The sequence below is a fragment of the Phocoena sinus genome, chromosome 11, assembly GCF_008692025.1.
Source record: "Phocoena sinus isolate mPhoSin1 chromosome 11, mPhoSin1.pri, whole genome shotgun sequence".
In the NCBI taxonomy this organism is placed as follows: Eukaryota; Metazoa; Chordata; class Mammalia; order Artiodactyla; family Phocoenidae; genus Phocoena; species Phocoena sinus.
In genome coordinates this window covers 51,469,178-51,494,065 of record NC_045773.1, presented here as the reverse complement: position 1 = coordinate 51,494,065, position 24,888 = coordinate 51,469,178, and the positions used below count along the sequence as shown (strand labels likewise).

The 24,888-nt window shown below is 40.1% G+C and overlaps 1 protein-coding gene across 3 annotated transcripts in view; it reads right to left on the bottom strand.

Moving 5' to 3' along the window:
* Nucleotides 1–24,888, bottom strand: part of UBP1 (upstream binding protein 1) — a 70,379-nt gene that overhangs the window by 22,417 nt on the left and 23,074 nt on the right. For all 3 annotated transcript variants that reach the window (XM_032647947.1, XM_032647946.1, XM_032647948.1), the window contains 2 exons: nucleotides 4,427–4,503; nucleotides 59–164 (listed from right to left, as the gene is read on the bottom strand). In XM_032647947.1, coding sequence (XP_032503838.1) covers nucleotides 59–164; nucleotides 4,427–4,503 — 183 coding nt within the window. The remainder of the gene's footprint in view (nucleotides 1–58; nucleotides 165–4,426; nucleotides 4,504–24,888) is intronic.

Here is a 24,888-nt window from a genome sequence, read left to right as displayed (position 1 = left end):
GTATTAACAGGTACAGCTAAACAACTGCCTCATCTCTCCGTGGTCTTCTGACTTGTACCTAAATCGAGGAGTCTGTCTCCTGGGCGATTCCACTTCCAACCTTCAAGTTGCTGATGCTCTGTATATTGGAGCCGTCTGTCATGGAATACAACTCTTATGATGCTCTATGGAATAAGTAGGGGAAATGAGCACTTTAAAATTGTTCCAGCTAAAAAGCACAAGTGTTTTCACTTCTTATGCATTAGCCTATAATAGAAAAGCATACAAAAACAAATTCTGGGGCTTCCCTGGTGGCGCAGTGGTTGAGAGTCTGCCTGCCGATGCAGGGGAAACGGGTTCATACCCCGGTCCGGGAAGATCCCACATGCTGTGGAGTGGCTGGGCCCGTGAGCCATGGCCACTGAGCCTGCGCGTCTGGAGCCTGTGCTCCTCAGTGAGAGAGGCCACAACAGTGAGAGGCCCGCGTACCACAAAAAAACAAAAACAAAAACAAATTCTGCTTTAAACATTTTGTAAGTGTTTTACAAAACACTGTTTTGTTCTTGGATACCTGGGTATGGGTACAATTATTTGGTGCAAAGAATTATTACTATCATTTTTTTAAACTTTTTTTTTTTGATGTGGACCACTGTTAAAATCTTAATTGAATTTGTTACAATATTGCTTCTGTTTTATGTTTTGGTTTTTTGGCCATGAGTCATGTGGGATCTTAGCTCCCCAACCAGGGATTGAACCCACAACCCCTGCATTCGAAGGTGAAATCTCAACCACCGAACCAGCAGGGAAGTCCCGGTACAAAGAATTATAACTCAAAAATAACAAGAGCAAATAAAATGGATTCTTACGTTAAATTTTTTTTTTTCTTTTGCGGTACACGGGCCTCTCACTGTTGTGGCCTCTCCCACTGCGGAGCACAGGCTCCGGACGTGCAGGCTCAGCGGCCATGGCTCACAGGCCTAGCCGCTCTGCAGCATGTGGGATCTTCCCGGACCAGGGCATGAACCCGTGTACCCTGAATCGGCAGGTGGACTCCCAACCACTGCGCCACCAGGGAAGCCCTCTTAGGTTAAATTTTTATTAAAAAATTTGATACTGTAATTCAAAATTAAGGTCCATGTCCATAAAAAATTAGTAAGAATTATATTTCTATAAAGAAAACATCAGGGAATCCCCTGGTGCCCAAGTGATTAGAGTTTTGCGCTTCCACTGCAGGGGACCCTGGGGTTCGATCCCTGGTCGGGGAGCTAAGATCCCTGAGTGCTGTGAGGCACAGCCCCGCCCCCCAGAAAAAAAAAGTCAAGGGCAGGGGGGTAAATCTGCCCACCACCCCCAAAAGAGAACCTATATGCAAAATTCATCCTCAACTATTTAACCTGCAAGTGAGATTATCTGAGGTAAGCAAGGGAAAAACAAAACAAAACAGATAAAACACAGGTAAACTTCATCCAAACACTCAGGTTCATTCCTAGGGAAGGCTTTAACTCTACTCCACAAACTCTAGGCCATTCTCTGCTCTCCACCCATCCCACCCTCACCTCCCACAGGTTTGGGCTGCCAGCTGCTGTTCCGTTCCAAGAACAGGATAACAGGTCATCAAAATGGATTCAGATACCAGATTTGCACTAATTAGTGTTTCTGACATGTTTATAAATAACTGTTTCTCAGACTATGATGCAGTAAGATAATCGTATTTCCAGTAGACACTCTGCTGGTTTGAGCAGGAAATAACTTGTTAGCGATACATATCAATACTATCTTTAGTGCCCCTGCCTTCCGCACCCCCAAAATGCTGTCCAAAACATAGCTGATAAATATTTTGAAGGGAACCATTTAAAAGTAGAAATACTGTAATTTGAAATAGTTTAAAAAGAGGCCAAGTCAGTCATTAGGACCTCTGTGGACGTCTATGAAGGCACAGTTGCCACTCTGATCCACACCCAATTCCCCACCAGCACCCACTTCACACAAGCGCCTGCTGGCAGCAAAGCCCTCACAGAGTGATGGTGCTTGAGCCAGTGGTGACTCCTGGTTCACAGTCACCAGCAGGTTGATCTCTCAGAAGTGCAGCACAGAAAATGTCATGATTTTGATTCTTCCATATTTAGTAAGAACCAGATCAAATCCATGAGTTCAGATGAAAATAGTATGAGAATACAGGTATTAGTTTTAAGTGCTTTACTAAACCCCATTCTAGGTCAGACTAAGACATAAGACAGTAAAATACGGAATATGGAGGACCATAGTTAAGAAATGGCAAGATATAAAAGAAAACCTCTTAAATAAAACTGGAAGGGGAAAAGCTGTTATCTGGAAGTTCTGACTAAAAGGAGACAATACACCAAGAGAATCAGCCACAGATAAAGGGGCCCTAACAATAAGACAGAAAGAGAACAATCAGAGAAGGCACTTCACTGCATATTTTAAGCAGGTCAAGAAGTTCCAGAGCACCTCTGATCAGCAGCATTTGATCCCGAAGGCCCCCCCCACCACCACCTCAATAGCAGAGTCAAAGATCATGGGGCCGGGGAATTAAACTCTAGATGGCTGCAGAGTATTTTAGGGATCCTCTAGATGAAGAAGCATATGGTCTTTAAGAAAGTTATCCTGTAGTCTCTGGCAGTAGCAGACTGTAACTCTGAATCCCAGGCAAGCTCTCAGAATGTAACTGGATGTATTCTGGCACACCCACCAAAAATCAGACATGTGGCTTATCAAGTGGAAGATGAAACTAAGACTTCTTAAAAAGTAACCCTGTGACTTTCACAATGACAAAAGAGTTCACCCACATCTTCCCTTAAACAATATATTACTAGGCTGAATTTTAACCAGGTGTGGTACAATTTGGCAAAGATTTGCCGGGGTGCCCAATACTTGTCTGACAATGAATGACGAGCTGGGAGCAAGACATGCTGAGAGAATCTTCAACACTGCTAAGCCTTCTAGACTCTGAAAAATGGGAGCTGTTGCTCCTTGACCAAACCATAGCTATTTGTCACTAGCGTCCAGCAGAGCATAACCAATTCAATAGGGCTTGCTCACTGGGAACAGTGCTGATGCCTTTTTAAAAGGGTGAATCTAATTCGTGTTCAATACAGGTGAGAAAGCCAGTAGGAGGGAATAAAAAAAATAAGGCCATCTGACCCACCCTTTAGGGAAATGATCAAACCCACTGATGGAACACAGACATGACAGACTCCATGTTCAGATGGCACACGTGAGAATGGGTAAATAACCTCTCTCCTGTTCTGAGAATGTTGGGAGCCTCAGGAGTCAGAAGAAACCTGGGAGCTTACTCCAGGTTGGCAAGACAATGATCCACTGGGGACTAGAACCTCTCACAGGATTGGGAGCTTCCTGCCCCCAGGAGTGGGAAGAGTACTCCAAAGACTCTCAGGCCTCCAGTGCTGAGCAGCTGCTTTCTGGACAAGCCTAATTTGTTAGCATTAGTACTGCTGTCCACTCCCCCCACAGGCTGCCTTCCCCATGCTCGCCAGTCTGAAAAGGGTTGGGCCTTTCCAATGGAATGCCTCGCCACAATGACGGCCCAGCAGCACTCGGGCCCCAAAAGGCCTCTCTGTAGGAAGATGGAAGGACCGAGAGAACTCATCCTGCTTCTCCCTTGCTAACAGTTAGCCGCAATGAAGTTTTCCCTTTTCCCAATTAAGCTTCTTCAGTAACCCTTACCCTGTAATGCTCTGGAGTTTATGATACTGTGTGGTGCGTGACAGGTAGAGGCTAGAAGGACCCACCTTGCATGACACTGCAGGGGCCAGGGATGGGTCTGAAGGCACATCCATCCTAAAAGGAATGGGTTGGCTGCGCCTCCTAGGCCTGGAATAACTGACTCTTCATTCAGACACACCAGTAGCGTGAAGAGATCAAATTTTACTTAGAGAAATTTTCAGAAGTGAAATAAAAGTTTCAAAGTAACACTTATATTTCCCCCACCCACTATCTTTTACTTTTAAAGAGAAACAAAGTTTCCACACTATCTTCTACTTTTAAAGAGAAACAAAGTTTCCACACTATCTTCTACTTTTAAAGAGAAACAAAGTTTCCACACTATCTTCTACTTTTAAAGAGAAACAAAGTTTCCACACTATCTTCTACTTTTAAAGAGAAACAAAGTTTTTGTTGTGGTAGTGAGTTTTTCTCCCTCCTTTAGCTGCAACTAACTTTTCTCTGGCGTCTTGTTTCCAGAGGGCCTTCACATTTACTTCACTCAGTAATTACTATAATTCCTATTTTACAGAGGAGTAAACAAAATATAGCTCAATAGAGTTTTAATATAGCCATTACTTTCTTAAAGTGAAATTAAATAATTTTTTAATAACTCCTGCAACAAAAACCAAAACTCTTGCAGTAAAACTGCTACTTTTTTGAGTCACTGTAGTATCTTTTAGGAGTTTAAACAGATGGTCCTTACCTTTACCAGTTTTCCAGTGATCTCAGGCACATCTCCCATTTTCCGGTTATCCAGCATGCGAATTTCGTAAGACTGACCTATTTTTAAAAATTGTGTATCAAAAACAATCCATATAAAGAACATCACTCTGTGTAACAAAAATTCAACTCAAACATACAACTGCCCAATATTAAATTCTAAAGAAGCAAACTCAGGTTAATCTTTCTCTTCCCTGCAAATCATATTTTCCTCCTTCCACTCTCAAAGGAGACTGAAGAGTTCCTCAGTCAGTTTACTTTCCTCTGTTATCCTCTCACACTCATTATCTGAGACCAATTTTTCATAACAGCTTTATTGAGGTATAACTTACATGCCATAAAATTGACCCTTTTAAAGTGTACAATTAACTGGTTTTTAGTAAATGCAGAGCTGTGCAGCCCAAACTGCTATTAATTTTAGAGCACCTTCATCATCAAAAAGAAAACTCATACCCGTGAGCAGTCCCTTCTCATCCACCCACCTCCACCCCCTCACAACCACTCATCAATCTACTTTCTTTCTCTTGGGATTTGGTTGCTTTAGACAGTAGATATAAATGGAATCACACAACAGGTGGCCTTTTGTGACTGGCTTTTTCACTTATAATGTTGCCAAGGTTCATCCAGGTTGTAGCATGTGTCAGTCTTTCCTATTTATGGCCAAATTATTCAACTGAATGCATACACCACACTTCGTTTATTCATTCAACAGCTGACAGACATCTGGGTTGTTTCCACTTTTTGGCTATTATGAATAATGATACTAGGAACATTTGTGGACAGGTTTTTGTGTAAACTAAGGTCAAATTTTAATCCTGGAGCTTTCTCCCTTGTGTCTAATGAACCCAACTCACATCTTGTCACTGCTCAATTAGGGTCCATAAAAAAAACACGAATAGAAACTCACACACCAATCTATTTAATTAAGAAAATAAGCTGCTGCTGCCAAAAGTTAGTAATATGCTCCAAATCCACAAAAAAGATGTTTGGATTACCTATCATTAAATAATAAAAATGACAGCATAATTTGATATGCAGAAAATTAGTAGTAATTAAAGAGTGCTTCTAGTAACATATGAAGTTGAGGCTCTTTATAATAAAACTACCAATACCTTGCCCACACTCCACTGGGCTTACAAAAATATACAAAAGTACAAGATCATAGGGTCAAAACATAACAGTTACCAAAATACAACTAAATCACTCCAAGGCTGGTGAAGGAAAACAACTGCTGTATACACCACTAAGGAACAGTCAAATTCATTCAACACACTGAGAGAGATTAAACTAAAAACACCCTTATGGTAACAGAGATTTTTTTAAAAAGTTAAATCTGCAGCATACTTAACAATGGATCTGAACCTGGAAGAAGAATAAACAATAACTTCTTTAAAAACGGAAATGAATATCCAGGAGTGGTCACGAGCCCCTACTGCCACCCTCCCAGACCCCAGGGGTGGTCACGAGCTGCTGCTGCCCCCACTGCGTGCTCCGAGGGTGTGCCTGAGCCGCTGCCAGACCAGACACCAGCCGTGGCATCTGCACACCCCGCCCCTCTCGGGGGTAATGACCAGCACACACTGAGTAAAGAGGCAACAGGCATCCATACTAAAAACAGCCTCGTATCAAATATATTAAACACGTACAAGCTACACAGGGACACCCCCACATAAACAGCCCTCTAAGACCAAAGTAGGTAACTGTTTCTCCTAAACGCACAGAGTAAGATAGACACAAGTAAAATGAATCAGCAGAGGAACCACTCCCAGTTAAAAGACCAACAGAATTACCCTCAAAGAACAAACAATGAAGCAGACCTCTTCAGTCTAATAGACACCGATTTCAAAAAAGAGGCAATGGAAATACTAAAGGAACTAAGAAAGGCTATTGACAGAAATGCAGATTACTGTAAAAAAAAAAACAGCTAGAAACTATAAAGATGAACCAAGAAAAATTAGAAAACTCATTTGCAGACGTGAAAGCTGAGATAAAGACAATGAAGAGCAGAAAGAATAATGCAGAAAAACAAGTCAACTGGAAGATAAAATAATGGAAACCACCGAATCAAGACAGCAGACAGAAAGCCAAATGAAAAAAAAAAAAATGAAAGCAACATAAGAGACCTATGGGATAATATAAAGCATGCCAACCTATGCATACTAGGAATTCCAGAAGAGGAAGAAAAAGAAAAGAGGACTGAAAAAATATCTGAAGAAATTATGGCTGAAAAGTTTCCAAACCTAAAGAAGGAAACAGATATCCAGGTACAGGAAGCACAGAGGGTCCCAAACAAGATAAATCCAAAACAGACCTACACCAAGACATATTATAACAAAAATAGCAAAACTTAAAAAGAGAGGATTTTAAAGGCAGCAAGAGTTCATTACAAGGGAACCCCCATAAGACTATCAGCTGGTTTCTACACAGAAACGTTGCAGGCCAGAAGGGAGTGGCAAGATATTGGGTTGGCCAAAAAATTCGTTCAGGTTTCCCCATACCGTCTTATGGCAAAACCCAAACGAACTTTCTGGCCAACCCAATATATTCAGTTCTGAGAGGGAAAAATGTGTAACCTAGGATACTCTATCCAGCAAGATTATCATTTAGAATAGAAGAAGAGATAAAGAATTTCTCAGACAAGCAAAAACTAAAAGAATACAGCAATACTAAACCCATCCTAAAGGAAATATTGAAAGGTCTTCCCTAAACAGAAATGAAGAATCTATAGGAAAGAGAAAATCACAACTGGAAAATAAATCATTTAAATGAGCTAGTACAGATTTAAAAAGATTAAAAAATTTCTGTGAAAGTGATGATAACCACAATGAACAGCAAAAGGATAAACATGAAGATGTAAAAGAGGACATCAAAATTGTAAAATGGGGGCTTCCCTTGTGGTGCAGTGGTTAAGAATCTGCCTGCCAATGCAGGGGGCACAGGTTCGAGCCCTGGTCCAGGAGAATCCCACATGCTGCGGAGCAGCTGGGCCCGTGAGCCACAGCTGCTGAGCCTACACTCTGGAGCCTGTGAGCCACAGCTGCTAAGCCCACGTGCCACAACTGCTAAGGCCTGTGCACCTGGAGCCCATGCTCCACAATGGGAGAGGCCACTGCAATGGGAAGCCCGTGCACCGCGGCAGGGAGTGACCCCTGCTTGCCGCAACTGGAGAGGGACTGCCTGCAGCAGCAAAGATCCAACGCAGCCAAAAATAAATAATCAATTAATTAAAAAAATTGTAAAATGGGGGGCAGGGAAGAAAATGTAGAATTTGTTCTCCCTAAAATGTGCTTGAGCCTATATGACTATCAGTCTAAGGCAAGGAGATACAGGAAGGGGTTAACATACTTGAAAAACAGGGTTATCACAAATCAAAAACATAGAACAGATTCACAAAAACCAAAAAGAAAAGAAAATAAGTATAATATCAATACAAAAGAAAATAATCAGAACACACACGCACAAACACACACAAGAACAAAGAAAAAGGGACAGAGAAGAAATAAAAATCAATGGGAAAATAAGGTTTAAAATGGCAATAAACATTGGGTTGGCCAAAAAGTTCCTTTGGTTTTTAAGTAAAAATAAGATACGTTTTTCATTTTTACCCAGAACTTTATTGAACAATGTATTCACCATTTTCTTCCACTACCTTCTGCCATTTTTCAGGAAACTGCATAATTCCATCTTCCCAAAACTTTTTATCTTTTTGAGCAAAGAACTGTTCCAGGTGCCTTTTATAGTCTTCCAGAGAATGGAAGTTTTTTCCATTAAGAGAATTTTGTGAAGACGTAAAAAAATGGAAATCCGAAGTGCAGTGTCTTGTATATACGGCGGATGAATCAGAACTTCCCAGCCAAGCTGTAACAGTTCTTGTCTGGTCATCAAAGAAACATGCGGTCTTGTGTTATCCTGATGGAAGATTATGTGTTTTCTGTTGACTAATTCTGGACTCTTTTTGTCAAGTGCTGCTTTCAGTTGGTCTAACTGGGAGCAGTACTTGTTAGAATTAATCATTTGGTTTTCTGGAAAGAGCTCGTAATAGAGGACTCCCTTCAATCCCACCATATACATAATATCACCTATTTGGATGAAGACCCGCCTTTGGTGGGGTTGGTGGTGGTGGTTCATTTCGCTTACCCCACGATCTCTTCCATTCCACATTATTGTACAGCATCCATTTTTCATCGCCTGTCACATTTTGTTTTAAAAACAGAACGGTTGTGTTACGTTTAAGTAGAGAATTGCATACGGAAATCAATCAAGAAGTTTTTTTTTTTGCTTAACTTACGTGGAACCCAAACATCAAAGCGATGAACATAACCAAACTGGTGCAAATGATTTTCAATGCTCGATTTGGATATTTTGCTTCTGTCGACTATCTGCTGCGTGGTATAACACTGATTGTTCTCAATGAATACCTCAATTTGATCGCTATCAACCTCAATCTCTCTACCTGACCATGGAGCAACGTCCAGCAAGAAATCCCCAGCACGAAACCTCGCAAACCACTTTTGACATGTTCAATCAGTCACAGCACCTTCTCCATACACTTCACAAATATTTTTTGCATTTCAGTTGCGTTTTTACCTTTCCTGAAATGATAAACCATAATATGCTGAAAAAGTTGCTTTTTTCTTCCATCTTCAATATTAAAATAGCTACACAAAAATTCACCAATTTTGATGTTTTTTTTTTTAATGCACACTGATATGATAGCTGTCACAACAGAGTCTAACAAAATTGTTTCAAATGAAGTTAAAGATAACTAAGCAATACTAAAGCCAGCTTACAGAAAAAAAGCAAATGAACTTTTGGGCCAACCCAATACATAGCTATCAATAATTACCTTAAATGTCAACGGACTAAATGTTTCAATCAAAAGACAAAGAGTGGCAGACTGGATTAAAAAATAAGAGGCTACAATGTGCTGCCTACAAGAGACCCACTTTAGGGCAAAGGACACACACAGATTTAAAGTAAGGGGATGGAAAAAGATACTTCATGCAAACAGAAATGATAAGAGAGTGGGGGTCACAATACTCATAGCAGAAAAAATAGACTTTAAAATAAAGGCCATAAAGAAAGATAAAGAAGGACACTATATAATGATAAAAGAATCAATACAAGAAGAGGATTTTACATATATGCACTTAATAAAGGAACACCCAAATACATAAAACAAAGACTAACCAGACATAAAGGGAGAAACTGACAATACAATTTAACATCACACTGACATCAATGAACATATCCTCTAGACAGAAAATCAATAAGGCAACAGAGATCCTAAATGACACAAGTTAGACTTAATTGATATTTTCAGGACGTTACATCCGAAAAATCCAGAATACACATTCTTTTCAAGTGCACATGGAACATTCTCTAGAACTGACCACATACTAGGGCACAAAACAAGCTTCAACAAATTTAATAAGAGTACAGGAATTATCTTAAGCATCTTTTCTGACAACAATGGCAGGAAACTAGAAATAAACAACAGAAAAAGAAATGAGAAAAATAAAACACGATTACATGGAGACAAAACAACATGGTACTAAAAAAATAGGTCAATGATGAAATCAAAGAGGAAATTAGAAAATACCTTGAGACAAATGACAATGAAAACACAACCATACAAAATCTATGGGATGCAGCAAAAGCAGTTCTTAGAGGGAAGTTCACAGGAATACAGGCCTTCCTCAAGAAACAAGAAAAATCTCAAACAACCTATCACTTAAAAGAATTAGAAAAAGAAGAACAAACAAAACCTAAAGTCAGCAGAATGAAGGAAATAATAACTATCAGAGAGGAAATAAATTAAGAAAAAATTAAAAAACAATAGAAAACAATTCAATAAAACCAAGAGCCGGTTCTTTGAAAGGATAAACAAGACTGACAAACTGCTGGCCAAGCTCAACAAGAAGAAAAGAGAGAGAACCCAAATAAACAAAGTAACAAATGAAAAAGGAGGCTTAACAACTGATACTGCAGAAATACAAAAAACCATAAGGGAATACTATGAATAATTATATGCCAAAAATTCGACAACCTAGAAGAAATGGCAAAGTTTCTAGAAACATACAGCCCACAAAAACTGAATCAAGAAAAAATAGATAATTTGAACAGATAGATCACTAGAAGTGAAATAGAATCTGTAATAAAAAAAAAACTCCCTATTAACAAAAGTCCAGGACCAGATGGCTTCTACCAAACATATAAAGAAGAACTCATACCTATCTTTCTCAAACTCTTCCAAAAAAACTGAAAGGGGGGAACACTCCCAAGTGCATTCTATGAAGCCACCATCATCCTGATACCAAAACCAAAGACACCACGAAAAAAGAAAATTACAGGCCAGTACCTTTGATGAATATAGATGCAAAAATTCTCAACAAAATATTAGCAAACCGAATCCAACAACACATAAAAAGGATTATATACCATGATCAAGTTGGATTCATTCCAGAGTTACAAGGATGGTTCAACATATGCAAATCAATCAACGTGATACACCACATCAACAAAAGACAAAAGCCACATGATCATCTCAAAAGACAGAAAAAGCATTTGAAAAAATTCAACATCCATTCATGATAAAAAAAAAACTCTTACCAAAGTAGATATAGAGGAAACATATCCCAACATAATAAAAGCCATTTAGGACAAACCCACAGCCAATATAATACTCAATGGTGAAAAGCTGAAAGCCTTGCCACTAAAATCTGGAACAAGACAAGGCTGCTCATTCTCACCACTCCTATTCAACATAGTATTGGAAGTCCTAGCCACAGCAATCAGACAAGAAAGCGAAACAAAAGGTATCCAAATTGGAAGGGAAGAGGTAAAACTGTCACTATATGCAGATGACATGATACTATATATAGAAAAACCTAAGGACTCCACACAAAAACTACTAGATCTAATAAACAAATTCAGCAAAGTATCAGGATACAAGATTATCATTCAGAAATCAGTTGCATGTCTTTACACCAACAATGAAATGTCAGAAAGAGAACGTAAAAAAAAAATACCTTTTAAAATTGCGACCCCCAAAATAAAATACCTATGAATAAACGTGACCAAAGAGGTGAAAGACTTATACGCTGAGAACTATAAAACATTAATAAAGGAAACTGAAGATGATTCAAAGAAGTGGAAAGATATCTCATGCTCTTGGATTTGAAGAATATTGTTTAAATGGCCATATTACCCAAAGCAATCTACAGATTAATGCAGTCCCCATCAAATTACCCATGACATTTTTCACAGAACTAGAACAAGTAATCCTAACTTGATATGGAACCATAAAACATCCAGAATTGCCAAAGCAATCCTGATGAAAAAGAGCAAACAGGAGGCATAACCATCCCAGACTTCAGACACTACTACACAGCTACAGTAATCAGTGTTGTATTGCCACAAAAGCAGACATACAGACCAACAGAACAGTGAGCCCAGAAATAAATCCACACACCTACGGTCAATTAACCTTCGACAAAGGAGGCAAGAATGTAAAATGGAAAAAAGGCTCTTCAGCAAGTGGTGTTGGGAAATTGGACAGACGTATGTAAATCAATGAAGTTAGAACACACCCTCTCACCATATGCAAAAATAAACTCAAATGGCTTAAAGACTTAAAAGACATGACACTATAAAACTCCTAGAAGAGAACATAGGCAAAATATTCTCTGACATAAATCATACCAATATTTCTTAGGTCAGTCTTCCAAGGCAACAGAGATAAAAATAAAAATGAGACCGAATCAAACTTACAACATTTTGCACAGCAAAGGAAACCATAAACAAAACGAAAAGACCACCTACAGAATAGGAGAAAATATCTGCCAACAATGCAACAGACAGGGTCTTAATTTCCAAAATGTACAAATAGCTCATAAAACTGAACACCAAATTTACAAACAACCCAATCGAAAAATCAGCAGACCTATAGAGATATTCCTCCAAAGAAGAAATACAGATGGCCAGTAGGAACATGAAAAGATGCTCAACATAGCTAATTATTAGAGACATGCAAATCAAAACTACAATAAGGTACCACCTCACAAAGGTCAGAATGGCCATCATTAGAAAGTCTACAAATAACAAATGCTGCAGAGGGTGTGGAGAAAAGGGAACCCTCCTACACTGTTGGTGGGAATGTAAGCTGGTACAGCCACTATGGTAAACAGTATGGACATTCATCAGAAAATTAAAATAGAATTACCATATGATCCAGCAATCCCACTCCAGGGCATATATCCAGACAAAACCATAATTCAAAAAGATAAAGGCACCCCTATATTCACAGCAGCACTATTCATAATAGCCAAGACGTGGAAACAACCTAAATGTCCACTAACAGACAAACTGATAAAGATGTGGTAAATAGATAAAATACAATACTACTCAGCCATAAAAAAGAACAAAATAATGCCACTTGCAGCAACACGGATGCAACTAGAGATTATCATACTAAGTGAAGTAAGTCAGAAAGAGAAAAACAAATACCATCTGATATCACTTACATGTGGAATCTAAAATATGACACAGGGGACTTCCCTGGTGGTCCAGTGGTTAAGACTTTGCCTTCCAATGCAGGGGCTGTGGGTTCAATCCCTGGTCAGGGAGCTAGGATCCCACATGCCTCGCGGCCAAAAAACCAAAACATAAAACAGAAGCAATATTGTAATAAACTTAATAAAGACTTTTTTTTTTTTTTTTAAATAAGAGCTCTGCCGGGTCTTTGTAGTGGCATGTGGGCTCTTTTAGTTGGGGCATGCAAACTCCTAGCTGTAGCATGTGGGATCTAGTTCCCTGACCAGTGATCAAACCCAGGCCCCTTGCATTGGGAGCATGGAGTCTTAGCCACTGGACCACCAGGGAAGCCCCAATAAAGACTTTAAAAAATGACACAAATGAACCTATCTATGAAACAGAAACAGAATCACGGACATAGAAAACAGACTAGTGGTTGCCAAGGGGGACGGGAGTGGGAGAGGGAGGGAGAGGGAGGGGTTGGGAGTTTGGGATTAGCAGATATAAACTAGTATATACAGAATGGATAAACAACAAGGTCCTACTGTATAGCACAGGGAACTATGTTCAATATCCTGTGATAAACCATGACGGAAAAGAATATGAAAAAGAATGTATATATATATATATATATATATATATATATATATGCGTGTGTGTGTATAACTGTATCACTTTACTGTACAGCAGTATTTAACACACTGTAAATCAACTATACTTCAATTTAAAAAGTTAAAAAATAAAAGATTTTAAAAAAGCAAATGAATAGATATCATTGATATATACAGCATTACATATCTGAAATTACACTCAACCTCAAGAATTTAGGACACAAAAATTAACAAAATGTTTGTGCTGATTATCAGATCAACAAAAAACTGTTTGATTAATTTAAAAAATCAAGTGGGTAAAGATGGGGGAGAAATAAGCACATAAAATGTGGGGAAATGTAAACTGATAAACTGTTTTTGAAAGATAGTCTGCCTGCACCTGTTAAGTTAAATACTGCATCTTTTGACTCAGGGATTCTGATTATCAAGAGGGGGAATATTTGCACCTCACACTGGTCACAGAGGGCTAATCTCCCTAGTACCAAAGGAAAAGAACTCTTACAAAATTGCTAACAAATGCCCAACAACCCTAGCAGAAAATGAGCAAATGACATGAACATGTACTTCACACAAAAGAAGGAAAGCCAACAGTTCTTAAACATATTAAAAGACATTTGAGGGCTTCCCTGTGGCACAGTGGTTAAAGAATCCACCTGCCAAGGCAGGGACACGGGTTCGAGCCCTGGTTTGGGAAGATCCCACATGCTGTGGAGCAACTAACCCCACGTGCCACAACTACTGAGCCTGCACACCTAGAACCCAAGCTCCGTAACAACTGTGACTCGCCACAACTAGAGAAGGCCTGCGTGCAGCAACAAAGACCCAACGCAGCCAAAAATAAATAAATAAATAAATAAATTTTTAAAAAAGAAGAAAGAAAAAGACATTCGATGTCTGGGAATTCCCTGGTGATCCAGCAGTTAGGACGCTGTGCTTCCACTGCCAGGATGCCGGGTTATATCCATGGTCAGGGAGTTAATAAGATCCCGCGAGAAGTGACACACAGCCAAGAAAAAAAAAAAGACATTCAGACATTTGAACTCCATCAGAGACATGCAAGTTAAAGCCATACTGAAATGGCTTTTCACCTACCAGATTAGCATGAATCTCTCAGTTTGAGATGTCATGGCTAAAGGGAAACAGTCACTCTCCTCTATGGACAGTAGAGGTGGAGATGGTTTAAGAAGCAGTTGTCACTCTGGAGAGATTCTGAAGGTAGAGCCTATGTATTTTCTGGTATATTAATTAAAGTGTGAGAGAAAGAGCAGCTGAGGGTTACTCCAGATTTTTGGCTAAGGAACTTCCTGACATGGGGAAGATCACAAGAAGCAGATCTCAGAGAGAAAATCAAGGAGTGCGATTGCATACATTTTATCAAGTTGATTTATAAATCTGAGAACCCAAAGAAAAGCAGTCTGTGAGATGGGAGATGGACCAAATGCACAAGGAGGGAGGGAAAACTTCTCTCGCCAGGATTCCCTTGTGGTCCTCAAAAACTCAAAATTCTAAGGATTGAAAAAGATCAAAGGAAGAAATCTCAATGTGCCTTATCTTCTTTTGTATTATTTTTCCTCCTCAACCTTAGGATATTTCTGTGCTCAATATAAAGTTCAATCTGTTTCCACGAACAGATCTCAGGCTTGGCTGCTCCTGTATTAAAGCACTATAGATTTTTATTCTTCTGAAGTCAAAAGCAGGTTTTTTAAAAAGGCTCTGTAACACTTATTATGCTTCAAATGATTTCCCTGTTGGAAACTATATATGTCCTAGCTTTCTTCCTTCTTCAGTTTTATCCCATGTCTCCCACTATTTAGAAATCCCTCCCCACCAAGTTTTACTCAATGGCAATATCCATTGATATACTACCAGACTTTTATTGGTTCAATTTCTCCTTCTATTTGATCCCCCTCCATAATTCTCCTAATAAAACACCTTCCTGAAATGTTAGTCTAGGTTCCAAATGAAATATTAAAAAGGTCCCACTACCAACGAAGTATAAAGTTAACACAAACTGCAATACTCTAAAAGTTACTAGTCCTATTTTTAGCTTTATCTTCTGAATTTACCTGTCACATTTGGATTTGTTTACTCCTTTCTTGGCTTAGAAAAGCAAAAGAACTGACAGAATTGAAAAATATAAGTGCTATGAGTTCATGTCCCCAACTACCTTTGAATATAGAGTGTAAGATGGACTCTAGAGCAAAATGGAGCCCAAGGTGTGACAGATCCACCTTGGTTAAGTTCAAAGCATTTATTTCTACGGTCCTAATACAGAACTTTAATCTATAACAAGAACCAAAGCTAACCTCAAGGAAATCTACCACAGTGTAAAATGAACTTACCAAAAAATATATTTTCTTTTTTGAAGCATCAATCATTTAACAGTATTTTTAATCCAATAGACATGCTACTTTATTTCCCAGACCTAAAACTTGTTTGCAAGGTAGCTAATACTGGTTAATTAACAGGGTGCTCCAAGTAGAATTTGGCTTCCATATGAACAGGTATTTCTGATCTAATAGCAGCAATAAGCTGATCTGGAATAAATCAACGGTTTAAGATCAGAAGTCTCACTCATGGGACTTCCCTGGTGGCACAGAGGTTAAGAATTCGCCTGGCAATGCAAGGGACACGGGTTTGATCCCTGGTCCGGGAAGATCCCACATACCACAGAGCAGCTAAGCCCATGCGCCACAACTACTGAGCCTATGTGCCCTAGAGCCTGCGCGCTGCAACTAATGAAGTCTGCACGCTCTAAGGCCTGTGTGCCGCAACTACTGAGCCCATGTGCTGCAACTACTGAAGCCTGTGCACCTACAGCTGTGGTCCACAACAAGAAAAGCCATTGCAATGAGAAGCCCACGCACCTCAATAAAGAGCAGCCCCCTCTTGCCGCAACTAGAAAAAGCCTGTGCGCAGCAACGAAGACCTGACACAGCCAAAATGTAATAATAAATTAAATAAATAAAAATGAATAGTGGGCTTCCCTGGTGGCGCAGTGGTTGAGAGTCCGCCTGCTGATGAGCCATGGCCGCTGAGCCTGCACGTCCGGAGCCTGTGCTCCGCAACAGGAGAGGCCACAACAGTGAGAGGCCCGCGTATCGCAAAAAAAAAAAAAAAAAAAGAATAGTAAGATATTCCTATTAAAAAAAACCCAAAAAACAAGAAGTCATGTCACTCATATCATGGTGGGGAAGCATCATGGATTCAGCTGGGGCTACTGAACAAGGGGCAGCCTATTCCAGCCAGATCCCTGCCCAAAGGGATAGGCAACTGCTTACTCCCCTTTCTGTGGCTCCATATTGGGACTACAGTTTTTTTACTCCACAAAGTTAGAGGTTTAGGGACCTCCCTGGTGGTCCAGTGGTTAAGAATCTGCCTTCTAATGCTGGCAACGGGGTTCGATCCCTGGTCGGGGAACTAAGACCCCCACATGCTGTGGGGCAACTAAGCCCGTGCGCTCCAGAGTCTGCGCACCACAACTAGAGAGCCCACACGCCACAACGAAAGATCCCGCATGCCCCAACTAAGACCCGATGAAGCCAAATAAATAAATATTTAATAATAATTTTTTTTAAAGTTAGAGGTTTAAGTTTTCTCATTACCTAAGAGCTGAGACGGATAGCTGCCCAGGCATAACTAGAAAAACACAAATACAGCTTTTAAACTCTGTACTTCTATCATTAAAACAGTACGAAAACCGACACTCTAAAGCATCAGTACTTGTTCCAATTTCTACCTGAGATGAAGTTAAGACTACACAGGATTATTTTTCTTTATGTTGCACAATGGTATTACACAATGACAAATATTCTTTAGCAACAGCTGCTCCGGAGGCAGAAGGTGAGCAATGAGCTTGAAGGGGAGGCTAATAGGAGTGACCAAGCTATGGCCTAAGAATAGCTACAGCCCCACCTATGTGTCAACGCTCCTCTGAGGAAATCTGTCTATAAGAAGGGGTGGTGAGGGGACACTCACATATTTGCCTGAATATTCAAAGTAATAAAAAGTTGAAGCATGGTCTCCAGACCAGCAGCATCAGCATCACTTGGAAACTCGTCAGAAATACAAATTCTCCAGCTCCGCTCCAGACCCACTGACTCAGAAACTCTATCAATCATGTTTGACAAGCCTTCTAGGTGATCCCAATGCATGCTGTCGTTGGAGACCACTGCTCTGTGCAAAGCTACAAATATCCAGTCAGTCAATGCTGTTTCTAGCACAAAGCATTCGGGACCTTCTCCTGGGAATAACTTGTCTATGCCAAAATTAAGAACTAAGTCATTCTAAAGCTGTTTAAAGTAAATTACGTTATGATTCCTTTATAAGCAACCAAAATTCATTAAATAGTCATTTATTATTTGACAGGATTGTAAATCCTGTAACAGTCTAGGATAGCTCTCACTCCAATACACACACATGCTCCACAAATCCACTTATCCTCATATATGTTCATTACACGTGTATATAGTCCATATATTTGAATATACATATATGTGCACATTTACACACACACACACACACACACACACACACACTCATGCGTGCAAGGGCTCAGGGTTCATTAGATGCCCATTTCAAGACCCAGCTTTGACTGGGCCTTCAGAGATAAGCTAGAAGGCAGTAAGTACTATAGTATGCAGAGTGTTTCTGTCTACAATCTTAACAGTAAATGACAGCCACACTATGGAAACAGCTCTGATACACAACAGTAGCTCATTATGCACCACTTTGGAGATCATCTACATGGTACACATTTGCCTTGGTTGATGGGTTAGTTTCCTATTGCTGCTGTAACAAACTTCCACAAACTCAGTGGCTTGAAACTATGCAAATTTATTATCACACAGTTCTAGAGTTCAGAAGTCCAGAACGGGTCTAGTGGGCTAAAATGAAGCTGTCAGCAGGCTGCATTCCTTCTGGAAGCTGTAGGGGAAAATCTACTTCCTTGACTTATCTACTTCTTGCAGTAGCCTACATCCATTAGTTTGTGGCAGTCTTCCTTCATCTTCAAATCTCCCTCTGACTCCTGCCTCTCCTGCCTACTTCTTTCACTTTTAAGGACCCTTGTGATTTCACTGGGCCACCTGGATAATCCAGGATAATCTCTCCATCTCAACAGCCTTAATTAAATCATACCTGCAAAGTGCCTTTTGGTATAAGGTTAAAATATTCACAGGTTTTGGGGATTAGGATACGAACATCTTCGAGGCACCATTATTCTACCTGCCACAGTTGCTAAGCAGTGCAAACATGTTATTTCTACAGTTCAAAACTCTGCTACAGGGGGACTTCCCTGGTGGTCAATATTGTTAAGAATCCGCCTTCCAATGCAGGGGACGTGGGTTTGATCCCTGGTCAGGGAACTAAGATCCCACATGCCACAGGGCAACTAAGCCTGCCCGCTCTAGAGCTTGCGCACCACAACTAGAGAGCCTGCATGCTGCAACGAAAGATCTCGTATGCCACAACTAAGACCCGATGCAGCCAAATAAATAAATATTAAAACAAACAACAAACAAACTCTGCTACAGCCTTATTTAAAAGATTGTAGGGACTTCCCTGGTGACACAGTGGTTAAGAATACGCCTGCCAATGAAGGGGACATGGGTTCGAGCCCCATTCCGGGAAGATCCCACATACCTTGGAGCAACTAAGCCCGTGCACCACAACTACTGAACCTGCGCTCTAGATCCCACAAGCCACAACTACTGAAGCCCGCGCTCCTAGAAGCCATGCTCTGCAACAGAAGCCACTGCACCACAACGAACAGTAGCCCCGCCCCGCTTGCCGCAACTAAAGAAAGCCCACGCACAGCAACAAAGACCCAATGCTGCCAAATTAAAAAAAAAAAAAAAAAATTGTAATCATATTTGCCAACAAACCTGGCAAAAATCCCGAGTCATTACACAGGTATCTAGTCCCAGGGTTGCATTCTAACCATCTGTAAAAGTTGCTCATCTATCTGCCATAGGAAACTAACACATTAGCCAAGGTCTAACCACTTGGTTTTCCAGTACAATCAGAAACCATTAAAGCTATCTAGTTATAAATAATAGTAACAGCAGCAAAGGCTAGTGTTGTGCTTCCTATGTACTGGCCACCTTATAAGTGCATTACACATATTAACTCAATTTAATTCTCAGCTACCTTAGGTGGGGGTTATTTTATTAAAGGAACTTGCCTGGACAAGCAAGTGGTGTAATGGGATCTAAACACAGGCAGCCTGGCCCCAGAGACAGCTAATGACAACCGCTCACTGCTGCCCTCTACCTCTCACCCCGCTACATGAAGAAAAACATTTAAATCACCAGTCACTGTAACGAGTTGACACATTTAAAAGGAAAAAAAAGGTATGTGAATAATGTGTGTAAAGACATCCCATATGCAGCAGAGGTGCATATATCCTGGGCAGTCCTATCTCATTCTTCTACCAGGCATTACTTTAGGGATGGAAGTTCTCTCTTAAATTTCATCCTTTAGTGACAAGATCATTATATTCACCACAACTATGCTTAAGCATATAATTCAGTCATCACAGAATAAGTTTATTGGAATAAATAAATTAATGATACAATATTTTTGTTATACAAAGGGTATCATTTAACAGGATTACAATCTTCTTAGGTGTCTAAAAAGGGTTCTAATTTATTGGCTACTTGGGGCCAGCGAGCAGAAGAGTTTTATTGTATACTCTTTCATACCTTCTGAACTTTGAACCATGTATATAAATCATTTAGTTACACTGTTGAATTTTAAATGGTGACCATTAACTGAAAAGTTAGAAAACACTGGAACTATTCTAGTAAAGAGACTCAGTGGTTAAGAAAATGAGATTTGGAATTAGAAATCTCTGGGTTTAAGTCCCTATAAAAAGCATGGTCAATCTAAAAAGATAACTGTAAGAAAAAATTACTCCCTCTAAAGCTTTAATATAAAGTGGGGATAACTGCTTTCACTGTCACTATTATTTCCAAGTAACAGACAAAAAAGTGACTGCTTAATTTCCCTCTCACTTACTATAATGAGTGGGGAAGCTTAAAGGAATTAAAACTTGTGCTAATGAAGAACAACTTCAAGTGCCCTATCTAATCCCTTCTTTATAAAGCTTTTGTATCCTTTTTTGATAAACAAGGCAACACTGCCATGATGAGTCATTTTCCCTTGGTGGAGCTGAAGAGTTCATTTGAAGATAAGAAAATTAACTCATGAGTAAATCTGAATAAAAATCTAACTCCTAAGAACAGGAAGACTAAAGAGTAAATTATGTCAATATTTAACAGTCACACTATCAAAGTTGATGTACAGATGATACTATACTAAAATGGGTCACTGAGACGCATTTTACATACTTTGCAGAAATTTCCCAGGGCAATGTCACCCAGCTAAAAAATATCCATGGAATTTTACTGGAATTCCTACATAAAAATCAATCATTTTTATTTTCCATATCTATGCCTGATTCTCTTTATATATTTCAGGAAAGGCTTCTGTAAAAAAAATCAAAACTATACATGCACTACTTAGAATGTTTCCTTTTGAAAAGTGAGTCTGATCAACTTAAGATACTCTGCTGGGGCATCAGATCAAGATGGCAGAGGAGTAGGACGTGGAGCTCACCTTCTCCCACAAATACATCAAAAATACATCTACAACCTAGAGACTGTCCTACAGAGTGAAGTAAGTCAGAAGGAGAAAAACAAATACCGTATGCTAACACATATATATAGAATCTAAAAAAAAAAAAAAAAGAAAATGGTCAGAAGAACCTAGGGGCAAGACGGGAATAAAGACGCAGACCTACTAGAGAATGGACTTGAGGATATGGGGAGGGGGAAGGGTAAGCTGTGACAAAGTGAGAGAGTGGCATGGACATATATACACTACCAAATATAAAACAGATAGCTAGTGGGAAGCAGCCGCATAGCACAGGGAGATCAGCTCGGTGCTTTGTGACCACCTAGAGGGGTGGGATAGGGAGGGTGGGAGGGAGATGCAAGAGGGAAGAGATATGGGAACATATTTATATGTATAACTGATTCACTTTGTTATAAAGCAGAAACTGACACACCATTGTAAAGCAATTATACTCTAATAAAGATGTTAAAAAAATACATCTACATGCAGAATGCTTCTCACAGAACATCTACTGGATGCTGGCAGAAGGACTCAGACTTCCAAAAGGGCAAGAAAATCTCCATGTAACTGGGTAGGGCCAAAAAAAGAAAAGAAAAGAAAAGAAACAGAAAGAGAGAGAAATGAATCGGGACAGGACCTATGCCCCTGGGAGGGAGCTGTGAAAGAAGAAAGGTTCCTGCACCCTGGGAAGTCCCCTCACTGCCTGGGAGATCAGCTGGGACAGAGGGGGAGGTTTGGAGCCTTGGAGGGGAGCACAGCAACCGGTTTGTGCAGGGCAAAGTGGAGAGAGACCTGCACAGTGCCACAGAGCAGCACTCCCCAGCCTGGGACACTCATCAGCTGGGTCAGGTGGGGGCTGGGTGCTGAGGCTCAGGCTTTGGAGGTCAGACCGGGAGGTGAGGACTGAGGTTGGCTGTGTGGAGACGGCCTGAGGGGGCTAGGGTGTGGTGAGCCACAACCGAGGGAGTCGAGGAAGAAGCCTGGGCCTGCCAGAGAGGCAAGGCACCATCGCGGGGGGCACACAAGGAGAGGGGTGGGCCGCCACAGAAGCTTCTTTCTCCGTGCCCACTCTCAAGCAGCAGCGCACCACCTACACGAGCTCTGGGGGCAGGTGCAAGATGCCACTGCCATCTCGGAATCCAGAGGTGGACATGGATCGCTGCCGCCGCAGAGCGTCCTGCGACTGAGCACCAAACGCTGTCCATGCCTACCCAAGGAGCGTGCGCGACCTGCCACTGCTGCTGAGGGTCCCGCCACCGGGAGCCAACCGCGAACCCCGCCTTCCTGGGAGTGTGTACAGGTTGCACATCTGCACACCCCCTATCAAGGGGATAACGGCCAGCACACGTAGGGGAAAGAGATGACAAGCATCCAAACCAAAAACAGCCCTCGTGCCAAAAAAATATTAAGCCCACACAAGCTACACAGGGATGCTCCCACATATAAATAGTCCTCCAAGACTAGAGTAGATAATTGTTTCTCCTGAACTCAGAGTTAAGAGAAACACAAGTAAAATGAAGAAGCAGAGGAACCACTCTCAGTTAAAAGACCAAGAGAATTCCCCTGAAAGAACAAACAATAAAACAGACCTCTTCAGTCTAACAGACACCAAGTTCAAAAAGGAGGTGATGAAAATACTGAAGAAATTAAGAAAGGCTATTGACAAAAATGCACATTACTGTAAAAAGCAACTACAAACTATAAGGAGGAACCAAGAAAAATTAGAAAATTCATTTGCTGAGACAAAAGCTGAGCTAAAGGCAATGAATAGCAGAATGAATAACGCAGGAGAAAGAATAAGCGATCTGGAAGATAGAATAATGGAAATTATGCAAGCAAAACAGCAGTCAGCCAAATGAAAAAAAAGGAAAGCAATATGAGAGACCTGTGGGATAATATAAAGCATGCCAACCTAGGCTTAATAGGGATTCCAGAAAGAGAAGAAAAAGAAAAGGGGATTGAAAATGTATTTGAAGAAATTATGGCTGAAAACTTCCCAAACCCAAAGAAGGAAAAAGATATCCAGATACAGGAAGCATGGAGGGTCCCAAACAAGATGAACCCCAACAGACCTACATCAAGACATATTATAATAAAAATGGCAAAGTTAAAGATAAAAAGAGGATTCTAAAGGCAGCAGGAGAAAAACTTAATTACAAGGGAACCCCCATAAAGCTATCAGCTGATTTCTCTACAGAAACACTGTAGGCCAGAGGGAGTGGCAAAATATATTCAAAGTCTTGAAAGGGAAAAATCTGCAACCTAGAATACTCTACCCAACAATATTATCATTTAGAATAGAAAGAGAAATCAGAATGTCTCAGATAAGCAAAAGCTAAAAGAATATAGCAATGCTAAACCTATCCTAAAAGAAATATTGAAAGGCCTTCTCTAAATAGAAAAGAAACCAGAAGATATAAGAAAGAGGAAACCACAACTGGAAACTAAATTGCTTAAATTAGCCAGTATCAAAAAGAAAACCTATTTGTGCAAGTGATGATAAACTCACAGAACAGCACGAGGATAAACATAAAGATGTAAAAAAGTACTCCATCAAAATCATAAAATGTGGGGCAGGAGAGTAAGAAAATAGATTCCTTTTTTTTTTTAATGGAATGCGTTTGAGCCTATATGACTAACAGCCTAAAGCAAGCAGATATAGGAAGGGGTTAACATACTTGAAAAACAGGGTAACCGCAAATCAAAACCATACAAAAGATTCACAGAAACCAAAAAGAAGAGAACACAAACATAAAATAAAAGGAAATCTTCAAACCACAAAAAGAAAAACAAAAAAAAAGGAACAAAGAAGAAACAAAAGAATCAACTGGAAAACCAGGTTTAAAATGGCAATAAATACATATGCCAATGGACTGAATGCTCCAATCAAAAGACAGAGTGGCACACTGGATAAAAAAACAAGAGCCTAGGGAATTCCCTGGTGGTCCAGTGGTTAGGACACTGTGCTCTCACTGCCAAGGGCTCAGCTCAGGTTCAGTCCCTGATGGGAGCTAAGATACCACAAGCTGCATGTCACAGCCAAAAAAAACCAAAACAAAACAGGAGCCTACAATATGCTGCCTACAAGAGACCCACCTTAGGACAAAGGACACACACAGATTGAAAGTGAGGGGATGGAAAAATATATTTCATGCAAACAGAATTGACAAGAAAGGGAGTAGCAATACTCATATCAGACAAAACAGACTTTTAAACAAAGGCTATAAAGAAAGATAAAGAAGGATACTATATAATGACAAGAGGATCAATACAAGAGGGTTTTACACTTGGCGACATATATACACCTAATATAGGAACACACAAAAACATAAATACTAATGGACATAAAGGGAGAAAGTGATGGGAATACAGTAATAGTAGGAGATTTTAACACCCCACTGACATCAATGGACAGACAATCCAGACAGAAAATCAGTAAGGAAACAGAGGTCCTAAATGACACAACAGAACAGTTGGACTGAATTGACATTTTCAGGACTTTATATCCAAAAAAACCCAGAACACACAGTCTTTTCAAGGGCACATGGACCATTCTCTAGGACTGACCACATACTGGGGCACAAAACAAGCCTCGACAAATTTAAGAGTATAGAAATTACTTCAAGCATCTTTTCTGACCACAAAGGCATGAAACTAGAAA